Here is an 18454-nt window from a genome sequence, read left to right on the forward strand (position 1 = left end):
CAGAGATCAGCAAGTATCCAGGCATTTAAGATCACTCACAACTTATAATCAGACATTTCTTTGTCATTCTGTCATATTACCATTTTAGTTTCCCATGCATTACTCTTCTATAAAACAATCTGAGTGTTGAGATCAGAAATTAAAGGAAAGCCTTTGAACAGCTATCAAAGTTTGGTTTGGTTCTGTTTCATGGAGCTAAAAAAGGACAAATTTTCAGATAACAAAACAGTTAGTTTCAGGGAGTAACTAGCTGTAAAATTAAAAACTTTAGTTCTGTGATGCTTACTGAATTTCTGGATTTGTTTTATATTGGTGACATTGTTTTCCCTGCTGTATGATTCAAAGATTAAGTAGGAGCCAATCTACCTGAAAGTGCCATTATCACTCAGCACAAATAGTCTGGTAACAAACAAAGATTACAGTTTATCTTGTTGGACATATAACATTTTACTATAGATCAATTAAAATTGTATAATGTTAAAGAATAGAACTGCTCCCACATTTATGAATATGCTGTTATGCAATATATGCTTGAAAACAAGGGTTTAAATCATGTAGATACACTCAAAAATGGACAACAATTGAACAAAGAAATACTTGTTTTCAGGTAATGATTAAGGGGAGCAGCACAGTGCAGAACTATCTCATCTAGTGGCTATCACAGGGCTGTAACATTAAAATTGAAAGCAATAAAAGCACTGGAGGAAGAGCTGAAGAGATTTATGCAAAGCAGAGGATAAATTTTCAGCTTTGGTTTGGATGGAGAACAGATGGAGAATCAGTGAAGTAGAGAGATAAAAGACGACTGTTCTATTAAGCACAAGCTGTACAGAAGATATTTGCAAAAACAGTGATAAAGGCATGAGGAGAGAGAGAGAGAGTTTGTACAAAACAAGTTGAGCAGAGAGGAGATTGTGAAAAGGAGAAAAGCATAGAATGAGAAGCATTCACCATCCTCCCCAAATGCTATTTTACAGGGCCAAAATTGATCAGTATAGCAAACGGGAGTTGTTCAGACCATCCAAATGTCATGAAGTGCCAACCACGTTTTTAGCTCCTTCTTTCACCAGCAGATAGGACAGTCACCAGACTAGACAGTCACCAGAAAGGACAGTGCCCTCTGGAAGAATAAGGAGACCACTGGTATTAAGCTCATGTCCAGAGCCACCCAGCAGGGAAGTCTGTATTCTGTAATTAAACCAGAGGAAAGCTAGGAAGACTAGGAGCCTAAATTAGAAGTGGAAGCAGAATGGCAACACTTATGCCAAACCAGTGGCACTCAGAAGTCTAAATGGGGTACCAGCTCCTCCAAAACATTTCCCCTGTGGGGAATAAACAACATACCACAAAGTCTAAACTTCCATTTTAATTACTTTGCATCTCTAGCCAGCACATTTATATGCATCCCAGTATATTTTTAGGAGTAGCTACAGCTTTTCTTAAAAGTATAATCTACTTCAAAGTAAAGTTAAAACTCACCTTACACTTTCCATAAGTTGCCTGCTAAGCATGAAATAGTCTGCTTTCTTTTTATGGGTTTTGGGGTTTTTTTGGTTTTTTTTTTTTTTTGTATTGGCCCACTTCTTGAGAAAATGCTAACTACAGAAGTTCTGTATTCCACATAGGCTTTTTCTTTTTTGATTTTTGAAAACGGTTTCATGAGAACAATAATAAAACAATATACAAATGAAATCCTCCAAAATCAAAGTAATCTGAAATTCTGCTGGCCAATCTATGATGCTGACTTTGCACAATGAAATATTTTGTTATTCTTTACAATAGATAAAAAGTGAGATATTACAGCAGGAAGTGTATAAAGGAGGCCCTGCATTACCCTCAACAGTTCTTCCATTTTCCCTCTATTACTCTAGAATAGTATTTTCTATACTCATGTGAATTTCCTTAATATATTTTCAATCACTGAAAAAGTATCAACAGTATCATCAAGCCTAACTTCCTTTCCCCTGATTCTCATTTTCCTCTGTATTTCCAAGCTTGGATAATGAACTTATTTTTAGCTATTTTTACTTTCAGGTTTTCCTGCCTTAACAGAAAACCACAAGCTCTGGACCATTTTCCCACCCAGAATGTTGCTGAAAAGTCCATCTCTCTAAGCCAAAACAGTGCAAGTTATTCTGAAGTAACTCCTGTCAGATGTTTATCTAACTTGTTTTTTAAAAACCCAACATACAGGACCTGGTAGCACTAACCTATCCTTTTGAGCTGAACTCATCTGACCTGACTTTTAAGCATGTGAAATTAGGCAAGGTAAATCCCAGGAGTTATGAAATTTCACACATGCAAGTATTACTTTATTTTCCATTGTCACACACAACTGAAATTAACTTATGTATTAGTGTTTTAATGTTAATAGTAATTTTATATGTTTATATATGTGTTAATTAGTCAATGTTATGGCTTCATTTTTTTCAACAGATTGAGGCAATTTCACAATCTTGATGTTAAATGCAAGTTCACTTTGCTGAGGTTCAGTAGTTCCTGACAGTGTTATTATCTAATGGATGAGGAGAGAGAGTCTCCAAAGTGGAAAGGATCCACCCCTCTTGTGCAGGTACCATGGCATCTTACCAGCCAAGGCAGCACACAGCCAGAGAGGGCATCCAAACACCACAGGATGACACTACAGACAAAACCAAACTGAAACTCTGGGCAAATGCAAACCTTTAGGTCACTTCAGAGGCAACAGTTGCTTCCTTCCAATCAAACACACTTAATACATTTTAAACACATAAAAGGCAGCATAGAAAGACACAGTTCTCAAACAGTATTTTATAAAAATACTACAAAATTCACAATTATTTACTAATTTTAGCCATCAAAAATAAACTTTTGCTGTGTAAGAAAAGCTCTGATGTCCTTATGGAAATTTAGCTGGAGGCAAAGTTTTCCTGGTGACAGGACTTCTCATTCTCCACTGGACCCTCTTCATTCATCCTGCAGTCACTGGATAGAAATACCCAAAATTTTACGGTGCTAGAAATACCAACCAAAACACTTTTAAAGCGGATCCATTTCTCAATCCAACCCACAGCTCAGCTGCACAGTTGTGCCAGCATAGAAGGCACATCAACAATTACTACCATGCCTATTGCTATCATAGTTCATTCCTTTTAGCTGTCAGTGAATTCTGTATCTCTCTAAATATCAATAAATTTATTTTTAAGTGTAACACTACAGAGCATTTTCAATCTGGCCCATTGCATTTATTACATATTTCCTACCTTAGACAGCATAACACCATCTAATTTGTGTAATGCTAATTGCTTCCCTTGCTATCTTTCCCTCAAAAAATTAGTTCACCTAAGTCAAATGAAGAGAAGTCAGAATACTGGCTCCACTGCAAGTTACTGTCAAAGCTTCCCTTGAACTTCAAACAAGTCACAATTTCATTCAGTTTGTAAATATTCTTATGCTCATGTAACTTGTACATAGGTGTCATCTCCATTTCCATGTCTACCTTTCCTCATTAACATTTTATTTAGATATCAATGATATTGTTATCAGCACAAAATGTAGCGACACTGATCTTCATTGACACACTCTTATCTCAAAACACTTGAACCTCTTAATAGCATAAAAGAAAACTGTGCATGACAACACTGTGCCAGAAATACAGGATTAACCTAAGCAGCAGCAAGATCAAAGAAGTATTTTTGCAGATTAGTTACATAAAAGGAAAGTAGAAAATTTATCTGTAGGAGACAGAAGTATCTAGGACTGAATTGTTTACAGGCACAAGGAAGGGTTCTCACAGCAATATTTACAGAGATAGAAGGAGAAAATATGTGTAAATATGGTGGCACAAGGAAAAGGGAATCCAGATGCCTAGCAGAAAGATTATGATTTGAACAATCTCTTTCACAAGATATTGTTAAATATCTGTAATTATGTGATTTGTGTATCAGCTTGGTTCTGGATTAACACAGTTACAAGGATGTGTAATTTAAAAGAAGATACTGTTTGCTCTGAGGATGTATGCCTGGAAATGCCTTTGCAAAGATTATTCCAAAGGAACACTGTCATATGAAAAATACTTGTTTACAAAATGGCTGATATACATAACTCAATTTTAAAATGGAAAGACTCTTAAGAGGCTATCTTATTTTCAATCTACATTGTGCTATTTTGGTTTTTTGTGTTATTTATGGTATACAACAAACTGAGAAGTCAGGAGACTGATTTTTACTTTGCAGCCCTTCACAGCAGCACAAGAATATAAGATTGGCATAGAGCTTTATTCCAGTGTCTTTATTCCAGGTCTGGAAGGTCTGTTTTGACTATTCACAGTTTAGATCCTTGTTTGGGGCAAATGTCTGTTAAATACTTGAAATCTTTTCTGTCCATTAGGTCTCCCTTGAGTTTCCTTTTCTCTATGAAACACCACTCTTCAGTTTCTCCCACAGACATCCACCCTGGATCTTGTTTCTCTGCCCTATGCCAGTGTGCAGTGTCTTTCCTGAACTACAACAGAGTGGGTAAAACTCAGCTGAAGGCCTGTTTCAGACACTGAAAAGCACTGGTGCAGGTTTTTACACACAGAAAACATAGGCTGTCACAGCGTGAACCACTGCAGGGGTGATAAACATTCCCGTGTGAGTTTTGTACATTTCCCATGCCTTCTTCCCGGCGTAGGAAACAACCAACTGTTTGAAAACTAATATACACAACATTCTGAGTCTCCTTTGTCTCTACAACAACCAGCAAAGTGTTGTTGGACCTGTGCAGTACAACCTGCTAGGGCAGGCTTCAGGAGACCTGCAGTGGCAGCTGCTTTAGGAGAGGTGTGGTAGCTACAGCTGCAGAGAAAAGCAGCAATTCCCACTCTGTCGCTGCTCTAATCTCCAAAATTTGCACTGTTCCTCTCAATTCCTCAAAGCCTGGAGCCACAAGGAATCCCCTGCAAGACTTCATGCTACAGAGCACCAAATTCATTTTTGCCTGTGCTGTGGAAATACTGTGACCCCATCTGGCTGTACTCAGCCAAGCCAAGCAGACACAATGCAAGAATCCTGTTCACACACCCTCCAGCAGTGTCTGGCTTCTTCTGACAATATGATATTGACTCAGGACGAGGCAATTTTCTGCAAAATTGCTCATCTTATATTATTTTCATTACTAATCAGCTCTCAGAATGAAGAAGAAACATTTTTAATCTGATAATAAAAAACCACATAAAACATCTGTATCTTTTAGCTACCGATCCTAGGTTTTAACATATCATATTTTAGAGGTCTAAATTACATGGTAGTGCCTCATTAAGTTTTCCCATTAAGAAATACAATTACGAGATCAATTTGCTCACTCAGTAGTGTCCATAGACTGGATTAAATATATATATGTTTTAAAATGATGCTTATGAAGCTAAGGGAAAGTGTCTTTAAATTATTCTTTTCCCTTGTAACATCATGTTCCTTAAATGTGTTCAAGTTCAGTAAGTGCAAAGAAAAAATCCAGAGTGCAAAACCAGCAACTCTACATATCTCATCACAACCATTTCACCTTCCTTCCCTGCCATTCCCTCCCTGTAGAAGGTATTCATAACTCTTCTGTCTCAGACTCTCCTATATTCTTATTAACGTTGTGTTTCAACTAATTCGAAAAGCAGACACCCAAATGATACAACAAATTAAGTTATGGGAAGGCAAATCTGCTCTCCATGCAGGGCCTGAGAACAGATTTGTGAGTCTGCTCAGTGTTTAAGGATAAGCCTGACTCAATGCAACCACATGCTTTTAAAAGCCAAGATGTGTGCTTTAAATGAACATGACACAGGAAACTATTTCTCTAATTTCAGCCTTTTAAACACTTTTCCTTGCATAATTTCATTGACCTGCTTTCTACCTTACAGACTTCTCCTGAGGGGTTCTGCATCGTTAAAACCCCCCAAAGTCACAGACACATCGTATCTATCAGCAGTGAACAGCTTGGAAAGTCTGGAAAAGAAAAAAAGAAAACAAGAGATGTTTATTTGCAATACAGCTGCTGAGGAATAACCACTGTGCCTATGCACATCATGGCTGTGTGACCAGCCATGGCTCATGGCTGCTGGCCAAGCAGCCGCCAGCATTTTTCATGCTGTTCTACATGTCAAAATAACCAGGCTGTGGTTACACAAGTAAGACACAGACTGTTGGGCATGGAAATAAACAGTTGGTGTAATAATAACTACCTGCACACCATTCTGGCACTCTGGCAGGTTGAGTCAATTCCATTTCAATGAAAATATTATTTTACAGATTTTCAACTAACTCTGAGTTTTTTGTGATATTTTCAGTTCATTTGTTGAACTCTATTAGCAGTTTGCATATAACACAAGTTACATTATGAAAATAAGTCTTTAAAAATACTTAATTGTATCATTACATACATAGGAAACAAAAATAGACATTTACCATGAAAATGTCTTTGAGGAATTCTTAAACTCTGGTCTCTGTGGTTTAAATGTTTATTTCTGTCTATTAATATGGATGGTCAATTTAAGTTTTATATTTAAAAAATAGTGAAATCTTTGCTGTTCAACAGAATTATTTGTGAGACTAAAATTATAGTCAGAAAACTGTTTTTGTCTCATGAAACCAGCTGGCGGCTCAGGGTCCCAGACACCAAGTGACAATCCTGCTTGGCCAGACTCACCACTGAGGAAAATGGATATTATGAAGGTAAGAACAGATTAAATATTTGTGTAACAAAACTTCTTGGGAAATTGGCTTGAGTGAGCTGTTCAGGTAAGCCAGTGGTAGGGAGGAGGGAGGTGGGAATGTCTTCTGCCAAAGGGTTTCAAGGCCAGGCTGTATGTGGCTGTAAGGAACCTGGTCTAGTGGAAGGTCTCCCTGCCCGCTGCAGGGGGTTAGAACGAGATGATCTTTACGGTACCTTCCAACCCAAACCATTCTATGACTTACTTTTTAAAATGGTATGTCTCTGAAAATCACCAAGTTTTAATGTGAAGATGCTCTGATGGTAGTATGCTCCAATGGTCAGTCAGACTCACAGATGTGTCTTACATATTTGAATCTGTCCGGGCTCTTGTTAAACCTTCCTTCGCTAATGTCAGAGACTTTTCGCACTTTTGTTTCCCCCTTTACAGGCACTCATGCCATATGGCCAAGTCACCACCTAGTGTTCTTTTGCTAAGTTGGAGCTGCATACATACTGACCTTGCAACTATTTTAAGCATTTTTTTTCCCCCACACCTTTGGCAGCTCTTTTTACAGCACCTTTTCCAGTGTTTCAGCGTCCTATCAAGAGCGTGGGTTTCAAAAATGGTACGATGATATGGTACACTGCTCTGCAGTGCTGAGGAGTGGCAAAGTGGCACAGCCATGCAATATAATTAACTTTTAAAAGGCCTCAGAGACTTATAAGGGGCTATGCTCAATACAATAAATCAGGACCAGGTAGGTTGTATTGGAGTAGTTCTGCATTGAATTTAGATGTTTTCCTCACTTCAATGTGACCATCTCATGGGATGGGAAATACCACGCCAGGGACCTGATGTCCTCCCGCTGGAGGCATCTCTGCTCTTCTGTGCCACTTCCTCAGGGCTCTCCAAGAGCCACACGGGTGTGAGCAGGTCCTGTGTGGAAGTGTCACACGGTGGATGACCCCTGGGGGCGATGGAAGTGACAAGAGCAGGATAATCACCTCCTTAGCCTGGCTGGTGATGCTTTGCTTGATGCCAACCATGCCCTGGGGTGCATCAGGCACAGCGCTGACCGCTGGTCAAGGGAGGGGATTGTCCCTCTCTGTTCTGCACTGGTGTGGCCGCACCTCGAGTCCCATGTGCAGTTCTGAGTGCCGCAATACAAGAAGGGCATCGAAGGAGGGCCACAAGGGTGGCAAGGGTATGGAAGGGAAGTCTTATGAGGAGCAGCTGAAGTCACTTGGTTTGTCCAACCTGGAGGAGACTGAGGGGACATCTCATTGTGGTCTTCCACGTCCTCATGAGGGGCAGACACTGATCCCTCTGGCATCCAGTGACAGGAGCCGGGGGAATGGCATGGAGTTGTGTCAGGGGAGGTTTCTGCTGGATATCAGGAAAGGGCTCTTCACCCAGAGGGTGGCTGGCCACTGGAACAGGCTCTACAGCGCAGTGGTCCCAGCACCAAGGCTGAGTTGAGGAAGCGTTCTCAGGCACACGGCGTGATTCCTGGGACGCGCTGCGCACAAGAGCCGGGCTCGCTGGTCCTCGTGGGTGCCTCCCAGCGGCCGACACACGGTGACTTGTGAGCCGCCGTCACTTCCCGCCGCCCGCCCAGCGCCCGCGGCCCCTCAGCGGCGCTGTGGGGAACGGGGGCGGCCGCGGAGCGAGCCGCCCGCCCCGTGCAGGCCCCGCCCGCGGGGCCATAGAGCGCCGCGGCTGCAGAGCGGCCGGCCGGGAGGGGTGGCGCCGGCGCCCCCCGCGGCCCGGCGGTGCGAGGAGGGGAGGCGGGCCGGGCGGTGCGGGAAGGCGGCGCCCGCCACAGCCCAGCGCCGCCGGGGCTGCAAGGCCCGGGAGCGCCGCGGCGCAGCCGGGCCGGGCCGCAGGCAGGGCGGGTGAGCGGAGCGGCGGGGCGGAGAGGCGGCGGGCGGGCCGGCGGGAGGCGGGGAGTGGCGGTGCGGGCGGGCCCGCGCAGGGAGCGGCGGCGCAGGCGGGCGGGTTGTGCGGGCTCCCCGGCCCGCTGCTGCCTTGGCCGCTCGGTGCAGGGGGCGCCTTGCAGCGGCTCCTCTGTCCCTGGGGTTGGGACGGGCACCGCATTTCGGCGAGCACCCGGCCTGTGGCACCTGCCCGGGGAGCTGCGGCTGGGCCGGGCGCTGCAGGGGGCAGGGTGGGTTTGGGCGCAGGAATGCACTGGCCAGTGGGTCTCTTGCTCTTTTTGCTTTTCCAGGGCAGCTGGGACAGTGAAAACGCCCGTTGTGACACAGGAGCCTCTCCAGGCGGCCCAGGAGGCTTTAGCATCTTTCAGTGTCTTATGAGGCACATTATCTCGCATCTCCCTGGCATCAGTAAGTATTGCCCAGCACTGTGGGTTCTGAGCACAGCGAACATGCAATGTTAATTTTCCTGGAACTGGTGGCTACTTAACAGGACTGAGGTTGGTTATAGAGGAGAGGCCAGGTAGATGGTGGAGAACTTGCATTCGAAGTATCTTGAGTGGTCTCCTGTGAGGCAGGATTCAGTGTACTTAAACTTATCCCTGACTGACATTTCCTTAACTGGCTCTTACTGATTATGAAATTCATGGAGTGCCTTCCCCTCCTCTCCAAGGTAACCTGCTTCAATGCTTAGCTGTCACATATAGTCAGAATTTTTCCTTAATAGCTGACCTAAATCTTTGTTGAAACTAAGCTGATTATTATCATGCACTGTCCAGAGTATTCCTGGAGACCAGTGGATGGATGTTCTGTCACTGGACTGGTGAGTGTTCTCTAGTTCCCACTCACAGTCTTCTCCAGACAGAGAACCCACTTCCTGTGTTTCTCTGATCCCTTAGCTTTGAGCATTTCCAGCATCTTGAACTCAGAAGTAGGTTCAGTGGAGGTGCTGTTAGCCATGAGGAAGTAGGGCAAGTATCTCTCTTGTGTATCTCCATCCCTCTTAAAGCATTCCAGAATGAAATATTCTTACTTGGCTACATATCTCACATTACTGAAATACTGAGTTTGTCATTCATTGTAAGCCACTTTATTTTTTGCTATACCTCTACCTAGGGAATTATTCCTGGAGAGGTATCCAAGTTGGTGGTTTTCTTTTTACTAAGTATATTATTTTGCACTTGTTATTAGGCTGGGAAGAAGTTACTTTGGTCACAGTAATATAGCTTTCTATACAATTTTTATATTTGAAATCCATTGTTGGCAATCCTCTTCCTGCAAGTTTAGGGTCATCCGCAAATAATTAAAATACTCGGGGGTGCCAGGCCCTGCACATTGCGATAAACTCTTCCAGTTTGACAGTTTTTACTGTCAAGAAACTTTCTTCTTGTTCTTCATATTTCCTGCTAAAACTGCAACTCATTCTGTGCCATGGCTTTACATCTGAGCCAAATTGTGTGGAGATCTGAAATTAGGAAACCATCGATTCCTTTGAACTGGCTTTTGTGCACGGAATAGGGATTGCTCATAGCTCAAAAACTAGAAATTAGTGTAAAATCCTGAGGTTTTCCAAAGTGTTGATGCCTTGTGTATGCCTTCTTTTAAATTCTTTTTTCTTTCATTTCTTCAGAAAAATCTGCTTTCATCCCAACTCTCTTCAAAATTGCATTTGCTTTCTTACGCAGCTTTCTGGGATAACCGTCCAAATGCCTCATTCTCACATGCTTAATACAGGATCAGATTTGTAGATAATACATTAATGCTTGGTTATACTTGTAAGGGATTACTTCATCTGACCACAAGTGCTCCAGGAAGTTGAGAGTGAGCAGCAATATTTTGAGAGTTGTTGATATTGAAGTAAATAAAAAATATTCTGAGAACAAGTTACTGATTAGAATGAAAGGACTGGTCTTGTGATGAAAATGTCGCAAAAATCTGACGGTAAGCTTATAGAAATAGCAAAGTTGCTTTCTTTTAAAACTGCATTTCATGGTGGAAACAACATAGACAAAAAAATTACTGGGCTGAGAATTAAGTGTAGGTGAACGTTATGTTTATATTGACTTCACTGGAAGGAAGAGTCCAGCTCTGGCAGGGTCATGAGCTGAATAATCATCCAGGTACTGTCCTGTATCCTCTACAATAATTTATTTTTCCTTCTCATTCTGTTCTGTGTAGATGTTCCACTTTAGAAGCCATGGAGCTGGGAAAGGCGAAGCTCCTGCGAACTGGCCTCAACGCCTTGCACCAGGCCATTCACCCGGTGCATGGGCTGGCCTGGACGGACGGCAAGCAGGTGATCCTGACTGCGCTGCAGCTGCAGAACGGAGAGCCCAGATTCGGTGACTCGAGCGTGGTCGGTCAGTTTGAACACGTGCACGGGCTCTACTGGGGCCCGTGTCCCGCCGAGGCCCCGGCCCTGCTGGCGGTGCAGCACAAAAAGCACATCACCATCTGGCAGCTCTGCTTCAACGGCGCCGACAGGAACAAGCTCCTGGTTTCGCAGATCTGCGACATCAGCGAGCCGTACCCCGTGCTTCCCCAGGGCTGCGTGTGGCATCCCAGCAAGGAGGTCTTGGCCGTGCTGACCACCCGGGACGCCTCCGTCTTGCCCTCTGTCCATCTCAACAACTCCAGAATTAACGCGGACATCAAGGGCAGTGGGCTCATCCACTGCGCCTGTTGGACCAAGGAAGGCAACCGCTTGGTTGTGGGGGTGGGCAGTGCCCTCCATTCTTACATTTGGGATGATGCTCAGAAAACACTCAGCGCTTGCTCTTTCTGCCCAATCTTTGATGTGGGAGGCTACATCTGTGCTGTGGAAGCTACGCAGAATTTACAAGTCGCAGTTGCCACCGAACTCCCTCTGGACAAGATCTGTGGATTAAATGCTGGTGTTGCCTTTGAAGTTCCATCGAGCGTTGAAACCGAGTCCTTCCCCTCGCAGTCCAGCTTGTGTGGGGAGGAAGAGTATTCCTTGGATGGAGGGAAGAAGTCACTAGACTCTGAGAAGCCCTTGTCTGTAGTTACATCTCCTGTGGATCTAACTCACATACTTTCTAGCAAGCAGAGTGCTGATTCCAGCCCTCTCCTTCACCTGAGGCCCAAGGACTACCTGACGGGAAGTGGCCAAGATTCCTCACACCTCATCTTGGTGACTTTTGAAAGAAAGGTTACCTCTACTAAAAAAGTGAGCATCCCAGGCATTCTTGTTCCTGATATAATGGCTTTTGACTCTAAAACTCAAACCGTATCTGTTGCCTCCAATACTTGTAATGTTATTTTAGTCTATTCACTGACTTCATCCAATTTACCCAATATTCAACAAATTCAGCTAGAGAAGAGCGAGAAGCCAAAGGGTTTGTGCTTCTTGACCAATAAGTTGTTACTGGTACTGGTTGGAAGACAAAAATTCACTGACCCTGCTTTTCTTCCTTCTTCAAGATCAGACAAATACATGATCCGATTGACGATTAAAGAACTGATTCTTGAAATGGGTCCTTCAAAGTCTGTGTCAGCTGATGGCAGCTCCAGTTTGAACCTTTCCAACACTACTCATGATCCCTCTAGAGATGTCCACCATCTCAGCCGTGGGCTCCTGATACCAGATCGCTCTGCCCTTCAGTCTCCTACAAGCCGAAGGAAACTCATTGAAGAAATCAAGAGTCCTGCTTATGAGCAAAACTTGGTGTTGAACATCAGCGACTTCAAAGACAAAAAGATTTCCATGAATTTTCCTCCAGCTGTCGAGACCCTGGATGCTGAGCCAGTTAATCGGAGCGTGGCACTGTCTAACGCTTCGAACAAGCCAACCTCCCCAAAAAGGCAGCATGAGGCAGCTTCCAAAATACCCAATTCTTACAAGAATAACGTGTTCAGTGAGAAGGAGGCAAGTTACTTTTTGAAAAATGTGGAAAAATTGTCTGGTAACTTCACAGAATTGCAGCACCATCTTTCTGAATTAACTGAGCTGCTAAAATCTGGGAAGAGAAGTCTTCCAGTGTACCCATCTTCTCAGGAACCCTCATTTATTAACATCACCTGCCAGGTAATTTTAATATTGGAAGCCTTAATGGTGAAACCTGTATGTTTTTTGTAATGCTCAAGTAACAGTAGTATTAGATTTCCATCCTGTTCCTGCAGGTAGTTTTATATGGTTATAAATCCCATTACTCTGCAGGCTTCCAGTGTTTTTAAAGCAATGGGATATGCAGGAATGTGCAGCTCCCTGTCCCACCTCACACTGGGCCAAACCCCTCAGGTCTGTAGTGAGGCTGCTGGGACTCCAGCAGGACCCACATGTTGCAGCCCAGCTGCAGAATTAAAGCCCTTTACAGAGATCTAGGAAGGGAATGCTTTTCCTAGGCAACATCTAAAGCTGTATAGAAATTTAGACAAGTGAAGATTTCCATGTGTGGGAATTGGTATCAATCTCCCGCTCTCCTGTGAGGAAAACTAAAATAATGGAGACTGAAACAAAAGCAAATTGCCTTGGCTTCGAAACAGAAATTGCTAATTAGCATTGAGAGAACCATCCAAGGAAGAAAGAAACCTTTAGAGACACAATAGATAATTCCTTTAACATGGCTTAAAAATGGATTTAAAGTGAAATTTCACGTGAAAAACACATTGTTTGGTTGAAAGATTTGCTCTTGCAAATCTCATGCTAGAAAGGGTAAATTACCTAATTATCAAAACCTGGCAGAGATCTACTACGTCACTTCTAGAATTCAGATTAATTAACCTTAGTCAATATTCAAAGTAATTTAAGCTGCCATTTTCCTTTCAATTAGCTCTTACATTTAAGCTTTATTATTGCAAAAAAATCCCAACTTTTGTAGCATTGATTTCAAGTTCTAGATCATATTCCCTCACTCTCTTCACTGTTTCCCATTGTAAACATTTAATAATTGTAATAACATTTAAAAAATGCCTTGCTGTGCCCAACTGGGCATATTCTTTGAATATGCTTTTTGGATTTAAGTCTTGGGGCAGTGATGGTCAGGGGAGGGACAAATAAGCCCTTCTGACTTGTGAGTCTGTTCCTCACCCCAGCATTTATGACCAGGAGTTCTCACTTCTGAAATTTTGGATCAGGGATGGGTGGGGAAAGGTGGGGATAGAAAACCTGAAGCTTTACAAGCTCCCTGGGGAAATGCTCCTCACGGATGGAAGGATGGGGATGAGGATTGTGTTGTGGATGAAGCTCATGGTTTCTTCAGCAGCAGTGCATGATTTTCTCTGCTGTTCTGGCATGTGCTGGATAAGCACTGTTCCTTGCTGCTGTCACTCACTCATCAGCACTTTGACAGCTGAGACCTCAAAGGATAAATCTTGCAAATCAACCTGAATGTGTGTAGCATTTGTCTTTCTGTAAATAATGCCACCAAAGACACGTCTGTGATCGTGTTGTGATTAATGCCATTTTAACTATACATCACAGTAGCTAATGACTGTTTCTTGCATTTTCAGAAGCAGCTTTCCAAAAGTGATGCAGATGAAAGTCGGGCTGTTCTTCTCTGTGGTGGTAAACTCCGCCTAAACATTGTCCAGCAGATATTCAACCTCTCCCTTGTAGAAATGCAGCACGGTATGTTGGGATTATCCAAGAGTACAAACACTTCAGTCATGTTGCTAGAGAAGCTGTGGCTGCCCCATCCCTGGAAGTGTCCCACGGCCAGTTTGGATAGAGCTTGGAGCAATCTGGTTTAGTGGAAGGTGTCTCTGCCCATGGCAGGGGAGTGGAACTGGATGAGCTTTAAGGTCCCTCCCTTCCTTCCCAAACCATTCTGTGATTCTCTGTGTCATTCTTAGTGAGCAATAGCAATATGCTTATTCCATCCTGGGAAAAAACCAAGGAATAAATAATGAAAGATGAATAAAAAGTTTTTAATAATGTAAAAATTCTTCTCTGAATCTTTTTTTACTGAGAAGAATCTTAATATTATTTAAAAAAAAAAAAAAGAAGAGCAAACTTACATGGTGATGGTCTTATCAAGTAACTAGTTATACAGGAAAATTCCTTTCAGCCAGTGTTTTACTTGTTTTCAGCTGCTCTGTGGAGAGAAGTCTGAGTAACAAGGAGCATAGGGTTGACTGGTGGTTTTGGCAGTACAGTGTTCTACATTTGAGTCTGTAGCTCCAGCATCTAGACCTGCTGTAGGAAATCCTGTAGGACAGAAGCAGCTCTGTATGCTTCAGCAGTGCTTTTCACATCAGGCTTTGCTGTGAGGAAAACTGCCTCTCTTCCCACGTGTCTGTGTACATGTCGGTTCTGAGTGTCTCACTCTGGGCAGAGGTAGAAAACACATTTTGGGATATGATTTCTCATTACTACAGGTACTCCCTGTGCTATATTCCATCTACTTGCCCCCTGTATCTGCTCTCTGCCTGCTTGAAGATCACTGGGCAACCATCGCAAAGCCTAAGGCTTGCCATTGTGCAAGTTTTATTTCTCCTAAGGAATTGTTGATGGAATATGTTTGTTTGAAATATACAGATGCAAAGTAGGAATGGTATTTTGAAATCCTGAGTTGCTGCATTGTATTGATTTTCAAGTTTGGTCCAAATTAAGCCAAAAGATTAGAGGGTTGTGTGCATTTAAGATACAATCTTCTTGTGACCTTGCTTGTGACATAAAGTTATATAATGTAAATTTACAAACAGCTGGAAATGCTTCTCTGAATTCCCTTAACCCTCATGAGCTCTATTTTCTTGCTTCATCAGCTTAATGGATAAAAATATAAAAATTTTCTGGTTTATATATGTTGGTAGAATTCGGGGTTTCAGATTCAAATTGTAAAGAAAAAAGCTAGTGATCCAGAGATTTTGGGTTTGTACAGTATTGTAAAGTATTCCTTCCTTGTATTTCTTGGAATTAAGTATAGTGAAATTACATAATAAAAGCAGTTTCTAAATTGTCTTTATTACATTAATTTGTCATTTAATTTACTAAATCTCTGCTTTTTATAGTATCTGCACAGCTTCAGCACTGTGAAGTAGCTTATCAATACCTAATTAAAACCAAGTGTGATTGCTTATGAATTCTGTTTAGAATTTCATTCCTCCTGCTCATTTGAAGTGTGCAATTATTATTGTCTCATCTCCTAGTGGCAAAATCCATCATAGCTGCCAAATGTCCTTTATTTTTGAGATTGTACAACCTGTATCTTTTCATACTTTTTCTTTTCTAGAAAGCTGTAAATATACAGTCATTTAATTCTAGAAGAATTTTGTTTTTTACCTTAAACATACTCTAATTACACAAAAATTTATCAACAGCCATGTGCTTGTCTTCACAGGCTCCTCTTGGATCGTTCTCACAGCAGACAGCGAGGGCTTCGTCCCGTTAATGTTTACATCTGCACAGGAGATCCTCATCAGAGATGCCACTGCAAAAGGCTACAGTGCCCGCTCCTCCAAAACTCTGGATATCATCAGTTCCACACAGGGCTGTAGATCCACTTCTTCTGAAAGCCTGGATATCACCAGTTCTCTGGAAGTCCTGAGGGACTGCTCCTCCAAGACCTTGGACAGCATCAGCCCTTCAGAACAGCCCAGCAACAAAATGTAGTTTTTGACAGTGGTTTTGCAATGCCTCTCTGATGATGGGAGGTTTTTATGTTTACTGTATGGGACTGCAAATTATCAACAACAGTCAAATCTCTGTATGATTTCTGTAATTTTTTTGTTGCATTGTAAATTATTTATTTGATCCTTGGAAATATTAACTTTTTTTTATACTGAGCAGTGTTTTTTAACTATGCCTCTTGCAGTACAGATGAGGTTGAAAATGTGCATTCTTACAAGTTTCTGATCTCAAATTTCCATCTTGGTCTTTAATATATTGGTGTTTTTAGATAATAGTAAACTTGGATAATAAAGAAATCTTTGAAAATGCTGCATTGTCCCCCATTTCCTCTCTTCTGCCAAAGCCTGAAATACTACGCTTGTGTTGTTTAGGAGCAATGCCTGCAGAAGTGCACCTGGGTTTGCACTGGTGTAATCACCAGTGTAAGGTCATAGCATTTGGGACAAAGTAGGATCACATGAAATATCCATATGGTGCTGAAGCAAGATCCTTTTTCCCTCCGGTACCTCCCATAACACCTCTCTGCTTCCATCTCTGTGGATTTGGGGAAGTGGTTGCCATGTGTCTCATCCAGCTAAAGTCTGACAGGAGAAAATTATATATGGGTTTTTGTAGTGAGAGACAGAGAAAATGCATAGGGGAAATGCAGAAGAAGTTTATGTAAGCACAAGTTTATGTAACATGATTGCATCACTGAAGAAAAGACTAATCCAAGATTGCTCCCCATAAAATCACAGCATGATAACTTTAAGCAGTTTATCAGGCTTTCACAGTGGCACTTACTGTGTGAGAAGGCATCAAGCAAATAGATTATAGAATTGGAGCTGCTGTCTCAGGACTAAGATAATCTCTTTTTTTTTTTTTTAATTGCCTATTTGGAAATTTAGCCACTGTCAAAAGAAATCTATTCACAAAACCACAGTATTAAAGATATAGCACTAGCAAAAGCTGCAGAGAGCACTCAGCATTGGATGGTGAAACTACAGGTTACAGCTTTTGATGAATGAGGAAGAAGGAAAACTGGTGAAATAATTTGCAGTTGGGGGCTCAGTCCTTTACGTAGCAATCATCTCTTGTCAGTAATGGTCACTGTTTCATCAGAAGGTGGACCATGATTACACCTGTCATTACCAGAAAGTCACCGACACCTCAGCACCAGGCATGGGTTCAAAGCAGGCTGGATGCTGGAGATGGTCCATGTTTCTTCACAGCTGCCTGACAGTCCTTTTTCATGCCTGTTCCTGGTTCCAACATCCCACTAACCCATGGGAGGAGGAGGTAAGGGCTGAACACTCTTGGCTCTGCAGAGCACCTTAGCCTTGAATTTCTCATGCCTCAAAAGCTGCTTCTGTAATTTTGTTATGCAGCCAGAGTGTATAAAAATTAGCTGCTTATCTTGGCATTGTTCCTATTTGTGTTAGATTGACAAGAGAAAGTGTCTCCCACCAGAAGTGTGCTCACTCTCAGGTTGCACCAAACAGATCTGTGGCGTTCTTCCAGCTCCCCAGGTGAGCACCAAGCACTTACCTGTGCACAGGGCAGTGCTGTGTGGGGTAACTGGAGCAGACACAGCAAGTGCAAGACACCTGCTAAAAGCTGTTAATAGTTTGGTCAACAGATTACACTGGTTCTTCATGGTGTGCTCTGTGCATGTGGACAAACACTGCATTTAAAATATAATCCTAGGAATCTTGGAGGAATAAAATTCTTATGTTAAGAGACTTTCTTTCACTTTAAAACCATTTCCCCCTTGTCTATTACCACAGGCTCTTGTAAAAAATCCTTCTCCAGCTCTCTTGTAGGCACTGGAAGGGGCTCTAAGGCCTCCCCTGTTTCTTCTTCAGACTGAACAACCCCAGCTCTCTCAGCCTGTCTCCACAGCAGAGCTGCTCCAGCCCTCAGAGCATCTTCATGGCCTCCCCTGGACTCACCCCAACAGGTCTGTGTCCTTCTTATATTGGGGGCCCCCGAGCTGGACACAGGACTTCAGGTGGGATCTCACAGGACTCCTCCCTCACCTTCTGTCCACGCTGCTTTTGATGCAGCCCAGGACACATTTGGCACACTAATGTACAACAAAAGGACATTTGGCTCTGGGCTCTGAGCACACATTGCCAACTTATGTTGAACTTTTTGTCAACCCAAGTATTTCTGTTCAGGGCTGCTTGATGTTAAATCAAAACACCATTTCTAAACTAATGGGATGATATGCACCAAAGCTAAATGTTAAAAGAAGGCCCAAATAGTTGAAAAAGTACCAAGCCTAAT

At 42.6% G+C, this 18454-nt stretch overlaps 1 protein-coding gene across 2 annotated transcripts; it reads left to right on the top strand.

Moving 5' to 3' along the window:
* The first annotated feature begins 8441 nt into the window (after positions 1-8441).
* Positions 8442-16497, top strand: LOC137470224 (WD repeat and coiled-coil-containing protein). 2 transcript variants are annotated; one of them, XM_068183336.1, is made up of 5 exons: positions 8442-8556; positions 8889-9006; positions 10774-12643; positions 14068-14185; positions 15897-16497. In XM_068183336.1, exons 3-5 carry the CDS (start codon positions 10793-10795, stop codon positions 16166-16168), a joined length of 2241 nt encoding a protein of 746 aa, XP_068039437.1. In that variant the 5' UTR covers positions 8442-8556; positions 8889-9006; positions 10774-10792; the 3' UTR covers positions 16169-16497. The 2 variants fall into 2 exon arrangements, with proteins under 2 accessions (XP_068039437.1, XP_068039438.1); XM_068183337.1 differs by lacking the exon at positions 8442-8556 and having other exon boundaries at positions 8861-9006.
* The last annotated feature ends 1957 nt before the right edge of the window (positions 16498-18454 follow it).

Source organism: Anomalospiza imberbis, chromosome 3 (assembly GCF_031753505.1).
Source record: "Anomalospiza imberbis isolate Cuckoo-Finch-1a 21T00152 chromosome 3, ASM3175350v1, whole genome shotgun sequence".
NCBI classification, from domain to species: domain Eukaryota; kingdom Metazoa; phylum Chordata; class Aves; order Passeriformes; family Viduidae; genus Anomalospiza; species Anomalospiza imberbis.

Coding starts and splice junctions, on each gene's coding strand:
- LOC137470224 (XM_068183336.1), top strand. CDS start 10,793: ATGGAGCTGGGAAAGGCGAAGCTCCTGCGAACTGGCCTCAACGCCTTG. Junction 12,644..14,067: donor TTATTAACATCACCTGCCAG/GTAATTTTAATA, acceptor TTGCATTTTCAG/AAGCAGCTTTCCAAAAGTGA. Junction 14,186..15,896: donor CCTTGTAGAAATGCAGCACG/GTATGTTGGGAT, acceptor TTGTCTTCACAG/GCTCCTCTTGGATCGTTCTC.